Source organism: Sinohyriopsis cumingii, chromosome 4 (genome assembly GCF_028554795.1).
Source record: "Sinohyriopsis cumingii isolate HCF-2022 chromosome 4, ASM2855479v2, whole genome shotgun sequence".
Classification (NCBI taxonomy): Eukaryota; Metazoa; Mollusca; class Bivalvia; order Unionida; family Unionidae; genus Sinohyriopsis; species Sinohyriopsis cumingii.
Genome location: NC_142964.1, coordinates 132,061,745 through 132,082,411, shown reverse-complemented (window position 1 = coordinate 132,082,411; position 20,667 = coordinate 132,061,745). Strand labels below are relative to the sequence as shown.

General features: G+C 34.9%; 1 protein-coding gene across 1 annotated transcript in view; it reads right to left on the bottom strand.

Moving 5' to 3' along the window:
* LOC149802109 (protein disulfide-isomerase A3-like) overlaps positions 1-17,850 on the bottom strand; it is a 72,727-nt gene extending 54,877 nt beyond the window's left edge. Inside the window, exons 1-6 of the mRNA XM_089956894.1 lie at positions 17,769-17,850; positions 16,215-16,341; positions 8,191-8,313; positions 7,522-7,728; positions 5,036-5,138; positions 3,664-3,792 (exon numbers count right to left, since the gene is read on the bottom strand). Of these exons, the coding sequence (XP_089813020.1) occupies positions 3,664-3,792; positions 5,036-5,138; positions 7,522-7,728; positions 8,191-8,313; positions 16,215-16,341; positions 17,769-17,850 (771 nt within the window). The remainder of the gene's footprint in view (positions 1-3,663; positions 3,793-5,035; positions 5,139-7,521; positions 7,729-8,190; positions 8,314-16,214; positions 16,342-17,768) is intronic.
* Between the last annotated feature and the right edge of the window lie 2,817 nt (positions 17,851-20,667).

Below are 20,667 nucleotides of genomic sequence, written 5' to 3'. Positions count from 1 at the left end.
TATTAATATACAAGAATATTGCTTTTTGACCAAAAGTATAGTTTATAAATTGCTGACAAATGTAATACAATTTCACATCATTAGTGTGCATGTATATCGAAATAGTACTCAACCAATATGCTGATGGCACCGATCTTATTAAAAAGTCAGACCAAATTCCTATGAAGATATAGTCTCTAGTGTGTACAGTAATCATATAAATGCTTACTTAATCATACCAAATATAACACAACCTCATATTGATACACAATTCTTGCTGATACAGTTAGGATACAGAATTCGAGCGGCAACCATTAGCAGCATTTGAACCTTTCTCTATGGATTTCGTACGTACAATCCTGATGAAGAGTGCACCAAAGTCATGTGAACTTGATCCAGTTCCAACATCACTGCTGCTTGAGTGCTTAGGTCCAGTATTGCCTTCACTAACTGATATTATTAATACCTCTCTCTCATCAGGGGAATTCCCATCATTTTTAAAAACTGCCATTGTAAAGCCTCTGCTGGAGAAACCAACACTAAACCATAACGATTTAAAGAACTACCTCCCAGTTTCTAATCTCCCATTCATATAAAAAAATCTTAGAAAAGGTTGTTCTATCCCAGCTTGTATCTCATCTAAATTAAAACAGTCTTTTTAGCAATGTACAATCTGCATATCGCCCTTGCCAAAGTACTGAAACTACTCTTCTAAAAGTAGTTAATGACATTCTCTCTGCGTTGGAAAGTAGACAGATTACAGTCTTCACCCTCTTTGATTTGTCTGTAGCATTTGACACAATAGACCATGATATATTACTTCACCGTCTCCAGTATGTATTTGGCATTCATGATACAGCTTTACTGTTGTTCTAGTCCTACTTGGTGAACAGGACAGAAATTGTATCTGCAAATGGAATACACTCCAGCCCAATTGATCTTTGTTGTGGTGTTCCACAGGGGTCTGTTCTTGGACCTGTTCTCTTCATTCTGTACAACCAGTCGCTCTCAAGTGTCATATATCGTCATCCAGTGTCTCACCAATTGTACGCTGATGACACCCAAATATACAAATCTAGCCACCCAACTGAAGAGGTGCATTCCTGGTGTGAAATCATGAACGACATGTAACAAGCTGCGGACGAATGATGATAAAACTGAGGCCATTCTGATCACAACACAAAGACTTTCTCATTCACATCCTTTACCTCAAACAATAAATATCAGCAACACCAACATTAAATTCACACAATCAGTACGAAACCTAGGTGTTACTCTGGTCAGTACTCTCACATTGCACCAACATGTCATGAACATATCCAAGGCTATCCATTCGATCCAGAATCAAACACCAAATTTGTTCTCTGTGCTACGTTTCACTGTCGGACTCTAGTCCAACATACCTATCCTACCTCACCCATGTGTACACACCAGCAAGATAGTTACGCTCCTCTTCTGACAATCGTATACTCATTATTCCTAGTATGAAAACAGTCATATGGACAGCGTTCTTTTGCATACTAGGGCCCAGCAACGTGGAATGAATTGCCCACTGAACTTAGACACAAAGACACAGAGATCACATTCAAGAGGGCTCTCAAAACTCACTTATTTCGACTGCAAGAACAAACTTAAAGACCTAATAATGTTTCCTACCTTAAATATTCTCAACATGTTTTCTTTTAATGTTTTCTAATTTCATGGTGTTTGTTTTTGTAATCATATCATTATATGTTTTTTTATCTTATATGCGTTGTTTAATGTTGTAAAGCGCGTAGAGCTTCTAAAGATTAGGCACTATACAAAATGCTCATTATTATTATTATTATTATTATTATTAAGAATCAAGCAACATCATTACGCCATTAGTAATTTTAACAAGGGATATTACAGTCTGGTGAGAAAAACAGTATATCCATTGGTAAGAAGCTCGTTAGTCATATGCAAAATCACCTCTCTAATATATGTAGATCTTGTACATAATCAAAATCGGGCTAGCCATCTGCCTATACAGTTGCATGAAGGTGAAACAAAGAGATGGAATCTCTCATTACTGGATTCTTGTCCAACTTGTTTTATTCAACATGATATAGGCAAATCAAATATTTAAACGTCTTATCCAAGCAAATAGGATGAGAAATAATAGATTTTTATGTGTGACGAGAAGCTATGCCAATCACATGCTATACCACCTTAGCATTATGTAGGGTCTAATCCAAAATGTGAATGATATTAAATCATAATGCAAGTTTCATTGCAGATCAGAAAAATAGGTTCTAGTCTTTTATAAATCATCTATTGATGAGCAAACGATACATGATAATCAGACCATAGACGATGTACGCGGAACTGTTTCATAAACACTTTTAGCCTCACGATCAATTCAGCTAATTACAAATTAGTTAGGTGTCTGTAGAAGCTTTGATTTACCATTGATATGTTGATATGTCTCGTCTTAGACTATACGGTATAAGGGTTCAAACTGAAAAGCTACACAAAATGATCAACCTTCATAGATCTGACTGGATGACAAAAAAAGCTGTACAGAAGCATGGTCACATAATACGTCTCCTCCCCGTGCCACATTTTCACTGATATAACACTTATTGCAGTTGCTCACAACCCCAAATAGAGTCCCCAAACATGGAAAGAAAAGGAGTCTTACTGAAAACGCCGCCTTAGAACACTGAATCCAATCGAACAAAACTAAACTAGAAAAAAAAACCATGCACAAATAAAATTATCTTTGCAGCCAACACATTTTCTTTTACATAATTCTCTAAATTTGCTTAATAGCCGATGACTACTATAACAATGAAATATGCGAGTTATAATATATATATATATATATATATATATATATATATATATATATATATATATATATATATAGAGAGAGAGAGAGAGAGAGAGAGAGAGAGAGAGAGAGAGAGATACAGATGAATATCACACAAAATATTGTTATATATGGCCAAAATGTATATGTACAACTTCCAAAAGAACTTTTACTCTTATTATGCATATGCTGATCAAGTAACAAATTGTATTCATATTTGTCCCATTACTAGAATTCTAGCTTGTAACAAACATTTATATTGTAAACAAGAATCGTGTTCGCCGCTTATGACACAAATGCTGGTACGAAATACTCTGTTGTTTGAATGCTACATCTATATTGACGATATGCTATTTCCTGACCTACCCATCCTTCTTCCTATAATTTGGAACCATTATATGGGATTTACGTATCGATACTAGAGAATATAATGAATTATATTAGACTTGTCATTAATAGGTGATACGAAAATGTGTTGAGTAAAATTAGAAATGAAACTAACTGCTTTGAGTTTCTAAACGGTGCAAAATGTTCGTAATCAGTTACTAATTTAACCAAATGTGTTCCATGAATGAAAAGATTTTGCAAACATTGACTACCTGCAGTTTACACTTTCCATAAAATTTGCAACAATAATATCCTGTATAACCAATTGTATAATATATCTATTTAGATATAATATCATACACGTTTCAATACCCATGCATCACATCATTTTGCAATTTTTCACATGCAAACTAAAAACTACAATTTCAAAGATTAAAAAAGTCTTACATGTTTCACCTATTTACAAATATTTTTTGCTTGTATAAAATTCTGTGGTTTTTGTCTATTCAATATCTTCATACCTTTTCAGCCAGTTCCTTGTATTTAGGTTCAAAGGACGTGCATTGCGGACACCATGGGGCATAAAACTCTATCAGAACATCCTTGTCCTCATTATTGACTATTTCATCAAAGTTTTTAGCAACTGCCACCTGGAAGAAAACCCGTATAGATGCTGATTAGTGTACATAAGCAAAAGGCTAATTTCTTTATAGCCTAGTATTTGTTTGTAACTGGTGTTTAAAAAGCTGATGCTTTCATCTTGCTTGTGAAAAATTATTGTATTCTGGCAAAAGGAAAACACCTGAAATATGCTAATTTAAGAGAAGTGATGTGCAATGTAAATTAAAGCAAAATTCATGTCCAATTATTTTAATAACGACAAATAATTACAGTCAACTTAGCATAAAAATTATACAAGTACCTCTACCATCAATTTAGGTTTTGATTGTACCTCCAGTTTAACACCCACTTCCATCATATACACAGAGCTGTTACAGCCATGAGTGGCTAATAGTTAAGAGCGGTAGGACTTGTTTTTTACTTTTTGGAGCGTCCTTATGCCAAATAAAGAGGAGGGCAGGACTAAAATCGATTTCATATAATTAAAAAATCCAAGCAGTAATCTAATGCGACACTCACACCAATAAACCTTATTTATATGAAGTGACGCTCTAGCATTAAAGTCCAGCAATGTTTGGATTTATATTTAACAATTCCGATTTTCAAAATATTCAACTAGAATTTAAACATCTAAGCTTAGAAATACGTTTTGATGGTGTGTACTGATAAAACTTTCAAATTTTAATTCTCTAAAATGATTAAAATGTTGCAGCAGGAGTTACAATTATACGCCTTAATATTCTGTTACGATGGACCCTAGACTGAGTTGTACCATCTAAATTTCAGTCCTTCTGTGAATCGACATTTTATCCACTACGACGACTTTATGTATAGATCACCATTAGAGATACAGATCCACTTTCACATCACTGATGGGAGCAAAATATCAAAATCGTTTGTTGCAAGAAAGTTAAATTAAAGCACAACAAAATCCCATTGTATACCGTATAGTGTATGAAAACTGGATTCGTAACCATGCAGTCATGAGAATCTCGTTTTGTATGGGTGATAAGTTGAAAAAGGTATTGTGTCATAGTGCTCAGTGAAAGTTTTGCAGCCCTGCTGTTATTACGTAATACTAACACCATGTCATATATATCGAAAGTTAGACATTGTTTGCTCGAGACGTATGAGCATATAACAGCTGATGCAGTTGGAAATTCAACATGTGAAACTTTGGAGTTCAGTATAAATAATGTAATCTACACCTGTAAGAAACGCAATATGATTTTCGAGTACCGAGAATGATTTGTAGTTTGTTTTGCTTTGTACCTTGACAGGTTCATCATTTGAAGCAGGGATAGGCTCCGATATCAAGAATTGTTCTAATTTGTCTTCCAGCAGGTCGTTTACAAACTTCTCTAGATTATCCTCTCTGTAATAATAATAATAATGATAATAATAATCATAGCAATAATAATGGTAATAACATTACTACTACTATTACTGAAGATCAGCAATACAAACAACATATATTGGAGTGATTCTTGAGCTATCAATTCAACGAACATTCCTTTTCTATAGCAGCTCTAAGTGAACACCCTGGCAGGTATCAATCATTCAAATAAATATAGCCTTAGGTGACTTTGTGTAGAATGCTAAATGTGCAAGCAATTCGTTTAAACGTGTCAACTAGCTCTTAGAAGTTCAGCAGAAAATGCTGATATTTTTATAAACTGCAAATATGTATATGTTACACATAGACGTTTCACGTAATGCATTCTAATTACATATAGTTCTGTCAATACAGTCATGAGAGTAACACTAGCTAATCAGGATGCAGGCTTTGGCCATCATTTGGATAATATACCTCAGTTCGAAGTCAGTATGGATACTGATGTAGAAATTACATGACTGTCTAAACGACTTAACAGAGGCTCTTACATTGTTCAAGGAGATTTAGCTGCCAAATGGAGAAATATCTCTCGATAATTAGATATGAGACTAACATGCTCATGAAATCAGGTACTATTTTAGAAAAGTCAAATAAAATTTGAATAATAATTTTGAAAATGTTGACAAAATGGCTTTTCAATAATGATCTCAAAGAGAAACAAGAACTACTAGCCATTAGTGCATCACGGTTCGAAGAGCTATGTTCACATAAAATTGCATTGAAATATGCTCCATGGTTCATGAGCCATGCTAATTAAAGCAACAGATCCCCTCCGAAAATATGAAGTTGATTCACAGGGTCATAACGTTTTCAAAATGATATAGTCAATACAGATCTCATAAGACCACTTACAGATCTAAATAACAATATTATTTCCGAATTGCACGAAAATAGTTCTAATTGTTCTTGAGATATGCTTATTGTATGAATTATTTTGAGTTTCCACCTGAACACACAATTTACCTAGAGAAAGGCATATTAAGTCCAAACTATGTCAAAACCCATTAAAACTATTTAGACAATATCTATACCAAATAACATCATCTAAGCACATTCTATAAACAGTATTCATACCAAATAGCATTATCTGTAGTAAATATCATGCATACTCATCTTAATTAAATGTTGTTTTAAAAAATAATACTAAATTCGTTTAACTAATGTCAGCTTAGTCCTGATTAATGAATGCTCTGCGCATTAGTTGAAGTTAAGAAACTTCCAGACGAGCATTATCTATTGATATGGGCTTTTACAATGTTAGCCATGGACTAAACTGAATCAGGAAAAGGGCATGTCGAGTTTAATGGTCACAATATAGAAACTTCGAACTTGTTTATCAACATGCATCGCTTTCCCAGTGAAATCAGAACGCCCGACATCAAATATGGATGTTAGTGATCACACCTTTCGGATGATATCGTCCAAACACGTCCACATTCTTTAATAATGATCTGCCGTATGTACATCTCGGGGCGTGTAAATAAGTACCTTCCAAAGGAATATGAATGTATGAGGATCCTAAATAAAGTAAATATTTGCAATTTAAATGTATGTGTAATGGAATTCTAAAATATTTTACCCATTACTGAAATAATTCATGTTAAACGCACACGCGACGAATATAAACATATTAAGGTTAAGTTTCACAGCCATAACTATACGCAAAATAGAGGTGAGAGATAAACCAATTAAAAACCACATCTCTGGAAATGAGAGACCCTACACATCAAGCTGCGTCATAGTATATTAATGTTCATGAGCTATGCAGGTTACAAGGATCTTCTTTAGTGAAGATTTAAATTTGGTTAAAAAAGTGCAATAGCTCTGTCATAATCGAACATTACAATGTAAGATCGTTAAAAGGGACATCTAAGTATCATCGACAATTCACTTACTAAACGACACCCATTTATTTGCAAGTCGGTTAAGTTATGCACGGTCAAATAAGTGTGACGAAATGGGCAGATGGAGGGACATGAATAGATATTACTATCAAGATTTCGGGTTTTGATGCAGAGCCCTAAATAAAGATATAACTAAGATACCATTGTCAAGTCCTTTTTTGTTTTGCTCAACTGAAAGAATGCGTTTGACTACTATTATGTGTCCTTGAGCAGGTACCTAGCTGTTTGCCTATGTAAGCTACACGTGTTACTCTGTCACTAACATTATCTAAATTTACAAACATTGTCGAGGCAACTAATTATATAGACATTAGCGTAGGTGTATGGACGTTCATACGACTAAATGATCTGCAAATTAAATGTCTGGATCATCAGTGTTCAGCTGTATTAACTCAACCAATCGTACAATTCTACCTTTAGACTCAAAATCAGGTTCTCATAGTGAGTAAAATGCTTACGAAAATTCATCAGACATGACATATTTTCTCTCCCTTGTATCTCTAGCAGTAACAACTGGTTTATCTCTGGGAGTAAACACCGGTCTGTTGTCTTGAAGTTCGGTGAGTCCAAACGTCCCAAGCTCATGGACCCACATTTTGTGGTTGCTGATGGCAAAAGTAACCTCTTTACCTGCATCCTGGAACTCCTTGGCCACTTTCAGTACCCTTTAAGTCCAGAAAAAAACATTTTAAAACCTTTTTGAAATTACTTATATGGTCAGAAGTTCAAAAGTACAAATATGATGATGGTAAAGTCAGTTATATTTTAGACCTGTTTGAATGTTGTAATAAATTAATTGCAAGTTATAAACAATGGATATTTATTTTGATATGTATGTATGTATTTATGTATGTAGACATATGTTCTGTTCTTCAGTTATGTCCCTGGTCGTAGATTGTAAATTAAGATAATGATGATATAAAAAATAAGGTACTTTAATTTCGTTCAGGGAGAAACATCAATGCCTAAGGAAGATTGTCTAACTACTCAAATATTTTGTAAAAACAATCCATGATCTAATATTGGCTTTAACAATAACGTTACAGACTTTAAACATTTTGTTGCTTAAACACTCCAAAGTATATGAGCAATAGCATTATAGACAGCGAACAAACATTTATACACACCTGTTTCTCCAATAGATTGTATCATTTTCGTTCTGATGGAAATTCACATCAAAATATACCACAACAAGAGGTTTCGTAAACTTTTCAGCATTTTTCTCAGTACGCTCAGAGCAAAGACCAAGGCTGCAAGAAGTAAATGAACTAGAGTAAGTGCATCATAAAAGATAATGCTTACTGAGCTTGCCTGGGACAATAGCCCTGTCCATAAAGGAGTAAATGGGATAAAACCATAAACCATAAAGAACACATAGGTCTCAGAGGAAATGATGTTACCATATTAATTATAATGCATTACATGAGTTTTATATATTTATATTTTGTCTGTTGTGAATTCATTCGGAGACATTTTGGCTAGTGTCATCAAGATTGTTGCAGCATCAGCACATTCCGTACATGGAATTGATTCGGAACATTCTATTCATTGGTACAGATGTTAGAACCTTTAAGACACTTTTGGATTTAGTTCACAATAATGTAAGTTACACATACATTTTCATATCTTTTCAATAATAATGTTGATGACATAAACCCCATCAAGGTAATTTTGAAGTCTACGGGACAATATTGATGCTATTTTCGATTCTTGCTGACTGGTCTGAGCCATGCCATTTCCAAGCAGCATCCAATGTGTAGATTTTCTGACGATATCTACTTAATTTTCAAGAGTGATTGCTTCGTCTAAAGTTGAGATAAAATAAATCTTCAAAGGAAAATTGAAACATAAAGTACTAAAACGTGAAATTTATCATATGAATTAAAATATATACACGAGGTTCAAGAATGTGAAATAGATCAGAAGAAAACAAAATATAAATAACATAAAAGCCTTGAAATATAAGATAAATGGTTTTCATTGAAGAAAGATTGGACATTTCGTCAAAACTGAGGAAGTTCGCTAAGAATAAAAAGATTTACGTGCGTAATAGTGTAAAAATGAAATCTGACATTGCTTTCTTTTCACCATTTCTGGGTAGCTAACGTTTGCCAATCCAGTTCATTCCGAATCAACCTTTGGCACGTGTATCTTTAACAGGTGCAGCCATTCGTATGTAGGACTATCTGTCTGTACCAAGTAAAATCAATAACCCATTGAGAACGAGCATTTCACCTTATTGGTATGTATGATCTGTAAATAAGTGACTCATGTAGGACCGAGTCCAGTGTCAGATCGGGTCATATGAATTATATTAGGATCTTTATCACTTGCAATGATTCGTTTTCTTCAGGCGTTGGATTAATTTCAACATTTAGCATGTTTTAGCCAATTGTGAATTGGATAGTTTTCCATCTCATCAGATAGCGAAGCATTTTAAGCTTGTTATGTATTTAGTGTGTCACAAGTTCATCGACAACACTTGGATTCCCGAGAATGCCTTTCCAATATCTTAGACTTCGATAAAGATATTAACATTGTTTGAGTATCATAAATAGAATTAGATCTAACCTCGATTTACCGACAGTTGGTGAATAAAATGAATCCCGGGTCAAATGATTGTTTATGCTTTGTAAAATATTTTGTTGATGCAATGTGCTAGCCGATCTGGATCCATTAGGTGTCCATTTTTAATGGGTAAATGCGGGGATTGTTTGATTAAAGAATATATTGCTCTCATGTTAATTATAAATAATGCTATTCATACCTAAAACGTTTTAGATTGTCCGCCGATCTTGATATACACAAACAGAAACAACAGAGAAACATGAATATCATTACACAACATGCCATTCTAACAAATGCACATTCACACACACAAACTCATACACATATATCATTTGGGTATAACTATTAGCATTTCAGTTTTTAGGACTCAAGGACTGTAATTAGCCGTGATTCCTGTCAAAACAATCTACCATCTAAGTATGTAAAATATGTTTGCTAAGTATGTATTTCTAAGTTCTTTACTCTATGTTTCCTGTTGAATCCATTTTAAAACATTTTCTCTTGCGTGTGCATTTAAACCCAAAAAACGTGTATGTAAGCTTCCCATACTGTAGACACAATTGACTGGAAAAGAACGCAATGGAAAATGCAGATAAAGCAGAACAAGAAGATAGAGAAGGAAGGGTACGAAAGCTGTCATAATAGCAGAAGAAACGAAAGCAAAAGAATAAAATGAAAAAAAAAAGAAGAGTAAGAAATATGGCAGAAGACAAAATATCAAGGACAATGCCGTTAAGGAAACTGTAAAGAAACTAGCAGGATCAAAGAATTAAAAATAAAATAATGAATAAAAATATTAAATTAGGAGAAGGAAAGAAGGGTAAATACCCATTGGGTTCTTCACTAATACCAACTAGCACCAATAAAAAAACATGATACCCAAGAAGTACCGGCGACACCGGCACAATCAACAAAAACAGAAATAAGGAATTTTAAAAAAACCGGATTGCGCAACAGTCTTGGAAGATAATAGTTTTCTGATATCATAAAGCCAATAAACGAATAAAAAAAATATAATCGTAAAGATTAAAACAAATTTTCTTAACTATAAGGGAGCAACATTAATCTGATAAAAATTCAAAATAAGAAATTGTACCCCCTCCCAAACAAATTGTAATTTCTTTACAGATAGAGAGCTATACCTCAACCCTTAAGGACTAGGTACGCGCGCCCCTTAAACGAGTAGGTACAAATTCCCTTAACGGAGTACGTACTCGAGAGCAGTTTATATTAAGTCTTTCGTACATGATAAATAACATAAATAAAATGTACATTTCTACTTTAATTTTATAGTCATGGATGGTTTCTATTTTCGAAAATAAAACGAGAAACTGACATAAGCTATGTCCACAATAAGGCAAAATCCATTATATTTGTGTTGTACCTCAAAAACATATTAGAACTACATTTTGAATATGACATGCATAATAATGATAATCCAATGGATGAGTTTGAGTGTGCACGAAAGTGAGAAAACACCTATAGAAATGGCATTGACAATTGTCTTGCATCTCTTATCAATCATACTTATGATGTTGCTTGACTTGTGTGCCCATTTTGTGATCAAAAACTCTGTAATGTCTATGAGAGATGTTGTTTTTGCTAATAAAGTGATGATTAAACACCTGAATACCTTTGCTTTTGAATCCAAGCTGTAATCTTTTGCACATTTGCAGCACCCTTATACATCCTGACAGGGTTTTCAAACTCACTTTGGTAAATCTTTGGCTGGAACAATACAATGTTACTGAAAAAAGAGTAGTCAGTTAAACAGTGTAATGGGCTGTTCGAATTTGCAAGTTAAAGAATGTCTCAACAAGTGATAATGCAGGCGAAAGAAATATTTTCCTAAATATTCAATGGAAGCCAAAGATTCAAGGTAAGAATTATAGCCATACACAAGACAAACCTGCGCTTTATAGTTAAATACGTGATGCTTTACTGATTTTACCCGTTTAGGACGTCATTTGACGTTTCAAACAGGGTTATATTATAATGCAATTAATATTATAGTGTCGACTTCGCAGGTATAAATCTACTCGCTTTAGTACATTTATGTGCATGTATTGCGAGTGCAATAAGAAACTAAACTCGGTCATATTGGTTCATGGTTTCCGACGCTGTTCAATACACAACGGCAAGTTCTCTATACAACGTTTTGCTAAAATGTAGATTTCATAGTTACTTTAAGCGACGCATCGGTGCTTTTCCTTCCATATCCAGTCACCTGGCCGTTCTTGCAGGTAACGTTTATTATAATTAATGTTTTTAAGGTCCACATCGTAAGTATCAATGGCGACGCACCAATATTCTAACTGTATTGGCGGCAACACACACCATTATAAAAGTAATTGCTATCGGATGCAACTCTGCACGTACGCTGAGTTCAGAGGGCACCATGTGTCCCGCACTACCCGTTCATATTATGTCCGCTTTATTTTGTAGTACAGATTTAGACCATGGATATGAATGAATGCAATCTATGTAAACGCTGGAAACACGGTACAGACACCCACTCTACATATGTAGCTTGCTCTGGCTGCCAATCTAAAGTTGTTGTAGGTACAGAAAATCAGTGGGATGATGTACCGAAGGTAAAGTGGAAGGCGCAGGAGTAACGTTGAGGGACAAAGACGTCATCAGTTCGCACTATGAAGTCACCAGACGAATGCTCTGTTTCCAGTTTGCAAAACCACGTAATGTATGCATTTTCGTGGATCACTAATACCACAATCGATCTTACCATTTACGACAAATGACGAAAGGTCTTTGTGCATTTTGCCTACACCACAACGTAAGGCATATTCACGAATCAGCCACAGGTTACTCAATGCACCTGGTGATGGTTTAGTTCATCAGGACACACAGGATATAGAGTCACCGGGTTATCATGTCTTTGCACTCAAAAGGAATATTCACTTAATGATCACATTCCCTTGAGCACGTTTCTCTAACTTGGTGCGCCGCTCCTGAAGAGAATATTTTCCCGTTTTATATATGATTGCAAAAGAGACGTCATAGTTGCGACTTTCACATATACACCACGAAGTATGCTTACAAGCTCAATCCTCTTTGATATATATCTGACTGACAAGAGAGGGCTCTGCCTTCCGACAGTTAATTGAGTGAAACTCTGGTGGTACAACCGGAAGACTTTTTTCAGCACGTTGCCAACACTTTTACTGTCATTCTCCATCTCCGTAAACATATTGGTCCAAAATACCATCATTTGTTGTTATACATAGTTTTCATTTCACCTGTAACCTGGCTGGTCGAAGGGCACCGTTGATACTTTTTGGACAACCTCTCTCCATTTTGATCGGTTCTCCAATACTCTTTGGGACTATGCAAAATTCATGCTTGTCTACTATTTGGTGTAATCTTCCTGTCCCTTCTTCTGCATGTATCTCTTTACTTTCAATGTGCCCTGTTGGATTGTGTTTGAGACGTAAACGTACCATCTTAGTCTGTGTTTTTTTACGGTGGTGAGCCGTCCTTCATTGGGTTAAATTGCATCTTTGATTCTAACGTACGCCTCTCATCAGAGACGTATTCTAAGTGTGAGATTTTCTGGATCATTCGATAACAGCTTATCTCTAAAGCATTTATTATTCTCCCTACTACTGTTTTCAGGGTCGTGTCGACCATGCATACAGGAATAGAAACATGAAAAGAGAGCGCTTAAGCTTAATCTTGGACCAAGCGTAATGGCGCCATTCTTCAAAATAGTTATCAGCCTAGCTAGTGCCGCACTTGTCTGTGCAATCATGAAAAGACTCGTGTTTTAAATCTTTATCATACTGATCAGCAAAGACCACCCGCACTCGACAACTGACGCCGTCGGGTTGTATGGTTGACCTGGAGAGCATTACAGACAAACATCAGCCATAGACATGGTGAATCCCTCGGAAGTACCTCATATACAGTCCTGTACGATGCAGTTGGTACCGGTTTTGTCGAGTATATATCCTATAACCCGCTCACAACATAAACAATTTGAGAGTGTTAAAGAAGATACAATGACCCTTTTCCATCATTTTCGGATTTTGCAATCTGAATCAGACTGCACGAACTCAATAACCACGGCGATCCGGTCTATTATGTTGAATTTTGGGCCCGCTTACGTGCATCATCATTCCTAACGCAGTCTCTACGTTAGCGCACTGGCAATCTTAGGACTCAGTCTACCAATTGTGCCACAAATGAACCCATTTGGGCTTTGTGACCAGTTGTGCCACATTATTAGCTTAATATGGACGCTTCAAAGGGAAGCACTTCTAAAGATTAACTAAGTTAAAAGTTAGGTTTTCCAGAATCATTTTGGATAACAGCACAAATAAAAGGATTGTTCACCACAATTTCTCTCCATACTATAAAATATAGATCGATCACGGTCAATACCGAACACAGTCTAAATGATTCAATATCACGTGTTCAGTAAGTGTACGTATCCATTTGGTGAAGACATGCATAATGGAACCATAACGGTTTCATTTCACTATATGGCCCGTTTGTACCCTTGTGACCAGATCCTATTACGGACCCGATACATAGGATAGTTGATTATTCTGTAAACTGTCTCTGTGCCTGAGAATATTTCGTGGTCAGCAGCTTACATCACCGTTCTACATAGCCTATTTATGCGACTATTAAAAGAACGATAATTTAGTCTGAATGGCAGCCGAAACTTTGTTAATTCTTCATTGGAACAAACAAAGCATATGAGGCCACATTTCAGAAATTGGAGAACCTTTCTTGGCTTACGTCAGGTGATACTTTGCTGGTACAATCTTCGAGCTCACACTTTGTATGGAGACAAACACAGCGAAATGTGAGTACTTTCCTTCCATCATTATATAAGGCCAGTGGATATTAGCTCGCTCTGGATCGTATATTTGAAACCGATATCCCCGATATTAAAGTCACATGGAAAGGATTGCTTTGTTGGCAAGATAACCTACTTTAAGAGTATTCTTATTCAGTGCGACCTCTCCACTGTCACGACAAATCTCAGCAGGTAAGGGGAACAAGGTACCATAGCTTTGCGTTCTTCTTTGAAAACTTCTAAACCGATGTCTTAAATGATAAATCCAAGGACAAGTTCGTCATAGTCCAGGCCGACCACAGGTATTAGTAGACACGTTGTCCACGATGAATCAACGAATACAAGCAGAATGGTCAATTAGTCATTGGGATTCATTCGCATATGTTCCCTCTGGGACAGGACACAGGCGGATCTATTGACTCCAAGTAAATTGCAAATATCATACCTTCGTCTCACTAGCCCCGGACCTTATTGCCTGCTACGTTTATCTATTTACAAAATTAGTCAATCATGGTACCTTTAGCTTGTGCTAGTGTGTCCTGTCACGATGCTCTATCGAGTTTCTCCGCCACTTGATACGAGAACCATTTTATCGTTAGGTCTGGTTTAATATAATCCTGATATGTCAATTAAGCAAATATGGATAGGAATCAATCTCTTTCCTTAGTGGATGAGGAAATATATATTTTCCTTTGAATTTCGGCTGCTATATTGATGAGTTCGTTCAGACTTAAATTTTCCCACTTGAGCGGAGCAATCATGATGTGGCGATTCTCCAGTTCTCTCATCTGGTGTATCACGTTCGAAAACAAGTGTATTGGATGGTGAGCATATGTTTCTAAACCGAAACAAGTGTGCGAGGACGGTAAAGTGATAAAACTGAAATGCCAGATAGATTGTTTTCAAGCAAAGAAAGAAAGGAAAAATTGGAAATGTATACATAGAGTATATTTCGCTTGGAAGAGAACGCTCCTGCAACTTACTTTACGGTCGCAAACTTTCAAAATACTTGTATGGCGATTCTGAAGCCTCCATCTGTAGAGAGCTTGAGCGAAGCAGTAATCGAAGTTTATACGATTTGGCACTAGTCTAAATGCCACCTACTTGAGCAGATTACTTTTTGTATATTAGACGAACGTTGTAGCCTGAGTTATCTGGATTAGCGAGATGGTAGTAGATCGCTTTAGGTATTATGATCGTGTGACGTATTTGAAGAAGGATAAAAGAAATCCATCAGTGGGCAGGAAATCTTTTTTTTTTTTTAAAAAAAAAAAGAACTACAAATTCATTAGAAAAATAAGTTTGACTATAATTACACCCTGGTAACATTTTAGATTTTCCAGTGTCTTTATTACCGAGTGCACTGTAATGAATTTCGTTTTTTGTCCTATACCTTAAATGACCAACAAAGAACTGTTTGTGATCCACTGGAATGTAGACATCAACATGACTCTCTAAGTTTGAAAGAAAACTGAAAGTACCAGGTTAGTTATTTGAGAGGCGAGACTGACGGCTTGCAGTGATTCAGTATATACGTATAGCAGGACCTGTAATGCAACCAAATTGAGCTTGATCAGCTATGCTTGCAATTTAATTAAATACCTCCTTGCTCTATGTGGACCGATATAATTGTGTAATTTTGCACTTATAAATTTATACTTCATAGGCTCTATGATGCACAATAAATAAATCCACAGGTAGATGTTTATTGAAGACAAAAGTGTTAAATTATCATTTAGTGGAAAATTATACACTTACTCGTTATAATTATACTTGTCTCTGATAGCTTGCTCTGTGGTATAGGCAATGACGATTTCCTGCCTTAAAGCATCCGCTACCTTCCGGTATGCCTTTGCCAATTCACTCTCGCTATCGTAGAAGAAACCTGCAATATAAAATTTAAAGAACAAGACATATTCAATCTTAAACATTTCAGTGACTGTGGGTTTTACTTGGCCTGTTACTGCATGCATATGTTTACATATTTTAAGATAAACATATGCAACAAACAGGCTGCATAAAATGCTAAATACCTTAATTATGGACGATTCCTCTGCTTAGAAAAGTATACGTTAAAGAAATCATTAGTCTATTACATGTGTGCATCAGATATAATAAATACAGAAGAAAACAAATCCATTGAATTGACTGAAATTGTAGATGTGTGTTAGCCAGCAGAATATGAGTATTATTTTTAAGAAGAGATATCCTTGGTTTACGTTAGTAATAAGAGAAACATAACCGTGTTAATAGGATATATATACTATGGAGCCATTGTGATGTTAATAAGAAATGCCTTACTTTGACATTTCAGCATGACCTAAATCTTTATAAATATAACTTGCTGTTGCTGACTTGAATTATATTTAAGAAGACATAATGTGTCATGTTGGTAATGTTGGCACTGCTATAAACTCCCCATTATAATATCTTGATGCAAGTAACTCTAAGCAATGATAGAAAAAAATGTACGACCTTGAAGATAATAACCGTTACTCAAACACTTAAACATATGTACCACGAACCAATAATATCACTGTCAAACATGTTCATTAATATCTCGCCGGTCCAATGTCAAGCATGTAATATTCGTTGTGATGTGCTATGTTGCATTTTTTGCTGATGAATAGGGTGCGGTTACCTCTTCTCTGACGATCAATTGTGCACGTAAAACTGTCTCACAAGCAAACTTAAACAGCCTAACGTATTTAGGGATAAACAGCGTCTGTAACTCTATGCACCTTCCGTATTCATAGATAACAAGCGTATCTTGGAAGGTACACTATGTACATCTGGCCCATGTTCAATAGCTATATCTGTATAAAAATCTAATGTTGTATAGCTGAAACCAATTTACTTCTGCTTGTCACAATGACCGTTACGCTTGAGATTTTGATCCCAAATTCAACAGCTTCATTCTTACTGTATGTGGAAGCATGAAAAAGATTTATCCATGTATGTGAAATTAGGCACGTGTTATTGTGCGGGAACCATTTTGCGTATTTAAGTCAAAATTACCTTGACACTTAAACCATTGATCACTAGTTCGAAGGATTTTGTAGTGCCCCAATGTCCATAAATAAGCCAGTGAGATTATTCTGCAAACACAAAATTAATTACTCAAAAGAATGTATAATGCACAGACTAAAAAGATCATAATATAATCATTCCACCTGATGGAGGGCGAATAAAATATAGGTAGCCAACGGTGGTCATCTAGAACTTGACACAGTTAACAGTCGCCGATATAGCACGTGTTGTTGTTTCAATATAGGTGAAATTTACTCACACAGATACCAACTATATACATACCTATCACAGAATAACCGTCATGTGCCAATAATTTCTCGACAACCTCAACAGTTTTCAGTTCTAATGATGTGGAATCAGCCATGTTTCCAATGCTGCTCACAATATCATCTGAAAATAAAACTTTGTTTGAAACACTATTGCAACATTTTTTGATATGCTGAAATTAAATGGCTGTAAAAATATTTGCAAATTGACTATAATCGGACGACAATCTAACGATCCAATAATATGTAAAGTGTTTTTCTTGAACACGAAAAATTATTAAAGTATTGTTACGAGTCTATGCTCTTAAAATAGGTAACATAAAATAGTGAAAAGCAACAGCTTTGTAAAATTCTACAAATACTTTATTTCCTAGAATATAAAATAAAAAATGTAATAACTAGGAACATGCGGTATTACGAATTAAATCCTAAATAATCATACAGCACAGATACCGAGTCCTAATAAATTAAAGTCATAAACAAATTTTAGTAGAAGTCCAAATTAAATAGAAGCTGATGGTGATAATGTGTGTCTGGTAGCTCGTAGAGTCAAGATGTGCCACCAGTCTGTTGTTGAACACAGTAATATAATTCCAGGTTTGAATTCACGATACATTTTACTCACTGTCTTTTGTATTTCCGGAGAAAATAATCACTTGAATTAAACACTTTGAAGAAATAGAATTCCAGCCCAAAAATGAAATACTGGACACAACATATGATACAATTTGAAGGTGCTAGATCTTAAACCAGGACTGAAAAATCATCTCAGTTACAAGATTATATTGTTCTCTGCTTGACCTCAGGTCACAATTATCATTCTCTAAAAAAAAACTATTACCTGATGGAAAATAAGCTTCTAAAATGATCCTGATGTTAACAAAAAAAAACTATTAGTAATTATTAAGAACCAGAAATTTGACTATGCACTAAACAATTTTCAAAACCTAGACCCATGCCCAAATAAACATTTATTTCTCACAGTAATAATTCTGATTTTAAACCAATGCATATAATAGTATTTATTTAGCTATGTATTAGTTATGTTCCAGATAAAGGTCAAGCATAAATGAACTCAATTTCGGACAAGGTCAAGTACAATACGCAATGTTACTTTACAATAGCATGTAATGAAGGAATATAAAAAACTAACCGAAAAATGCAAATTAATATGCATAACTGTATGCAGATATAAAATATAGTAATTATCCAATACAATACAGTTAGAACAACTTTGCAGTTTATAGATAATGCGCAGATAAAATATACTGCAAATCTAATACATCTGCAGAAAACAAGGGAGTTATAAATTACCAAACAAGAGGATCACATTCAACCAATGAATAATCTGCCATGTGACATAAAATTGTTGTTGGTAAATCTGTCTGCATTAACGCCATTGTTCAGAACATTATATGTTATATATGGCGCTAGTATATTTGGTGGAGAAAGAACCCAGGAAAACCCTAAGCAGAACCACCGGACCACGAGAAGCTATTGGTAGGACGTCTTACATTCCCACGTTGGCCGAGCAGAGACTTGACCCCACGAGATGGGTATATCGATATTTGTGTGACTAATTCATAAACTTCTAAATGTAATGACTTATTCATAAAAAATGATGGAAACAAATTGTGAACAAACATATTCTAACCAAATTATGTTAAAGAAAATGTTTAACAGACTGGAAGTTTATAAGAGTAGGGCTTTTTGATTAGAGTTCAATATGTCCTTAGTCCAGTATTTTACCAATGATTAAACGGTATGTTCGAACATTTTATATTGAAATACTCTTGGGAAATTCCCATAAGCATATATGCATAAAAAGCGGAAATAGCAAAACCAAATCTTTCCTATAGATAAATCTCTAAAATTGGAGGTCACATAAAGACATATTGCATAAATATGAAAAAATTGCGCTTATCAATTGAACAAAATTTGTTCTTATTAGATTTTGTTGACAGTAAGTTAATTACTGCAGTTTCAAATATACCCTTTCATAGCTTGACAATATTAATTTGGTAAAATACTTATTTTATGCATTGAAGCTTCTATTTAAACAGTCTTTAAATAGTTTTAGGGATACAAATGCCCAAATACTACACGGATTAAAATCAGCAAAATAAGAGAAACGGTAACACATTCTGCCTCCTACCTGCGATAAATCGGCCGGTATAATCCTCTGCTTCACCGTTTCTAAACACTTTGAATGTGGGATAGTATTGTACACCCAGTCGTACACAGCTTACTGTATCGACAGAACAGTCCACCTAAAGCATAATTCAACATGTGATGATATGTATAGACAGAACAGTCAAACTATAGAACAGTGATCGAATATGTGATTAACAATGATTCAACAGGTGATGATATGTCGACAGTACAATCCACCAAATAGAATAATGATTCACCACGTGATAATATGTATGGACAGTACCATCCACCTATATAACAATGATCCAAAATGTGATGATATGTATGGACAGTACAATCCACATATTGAACAATGATTCACCACGTGATAATATGTATGGACAGTACCATCCACCTACAGAACAATGATCCAAAATGTGATGATTTGCATGGACAGTACAGTCCACCTATAGAAGAATGATTCAACATGTAATGACATGTATGGACAGTACAATCCACCTATAGAACAATGATTATATATATATATATATATATATATATATATATATATATATATATATATATATATATATATATGTGTGTGTGTGTGTGTGTGTGTGTGTGTGCGTGTGTGTGTGTGTGTGTGTTTACCAACCTGTCCTCGTCATCATATTTGTACTTTACAAAAAACAGTCTTGTATAATATCAAATCATCAATCACCTATAGAACAGTGATTATATATATATATATATATATATATATATATATATATATATATATA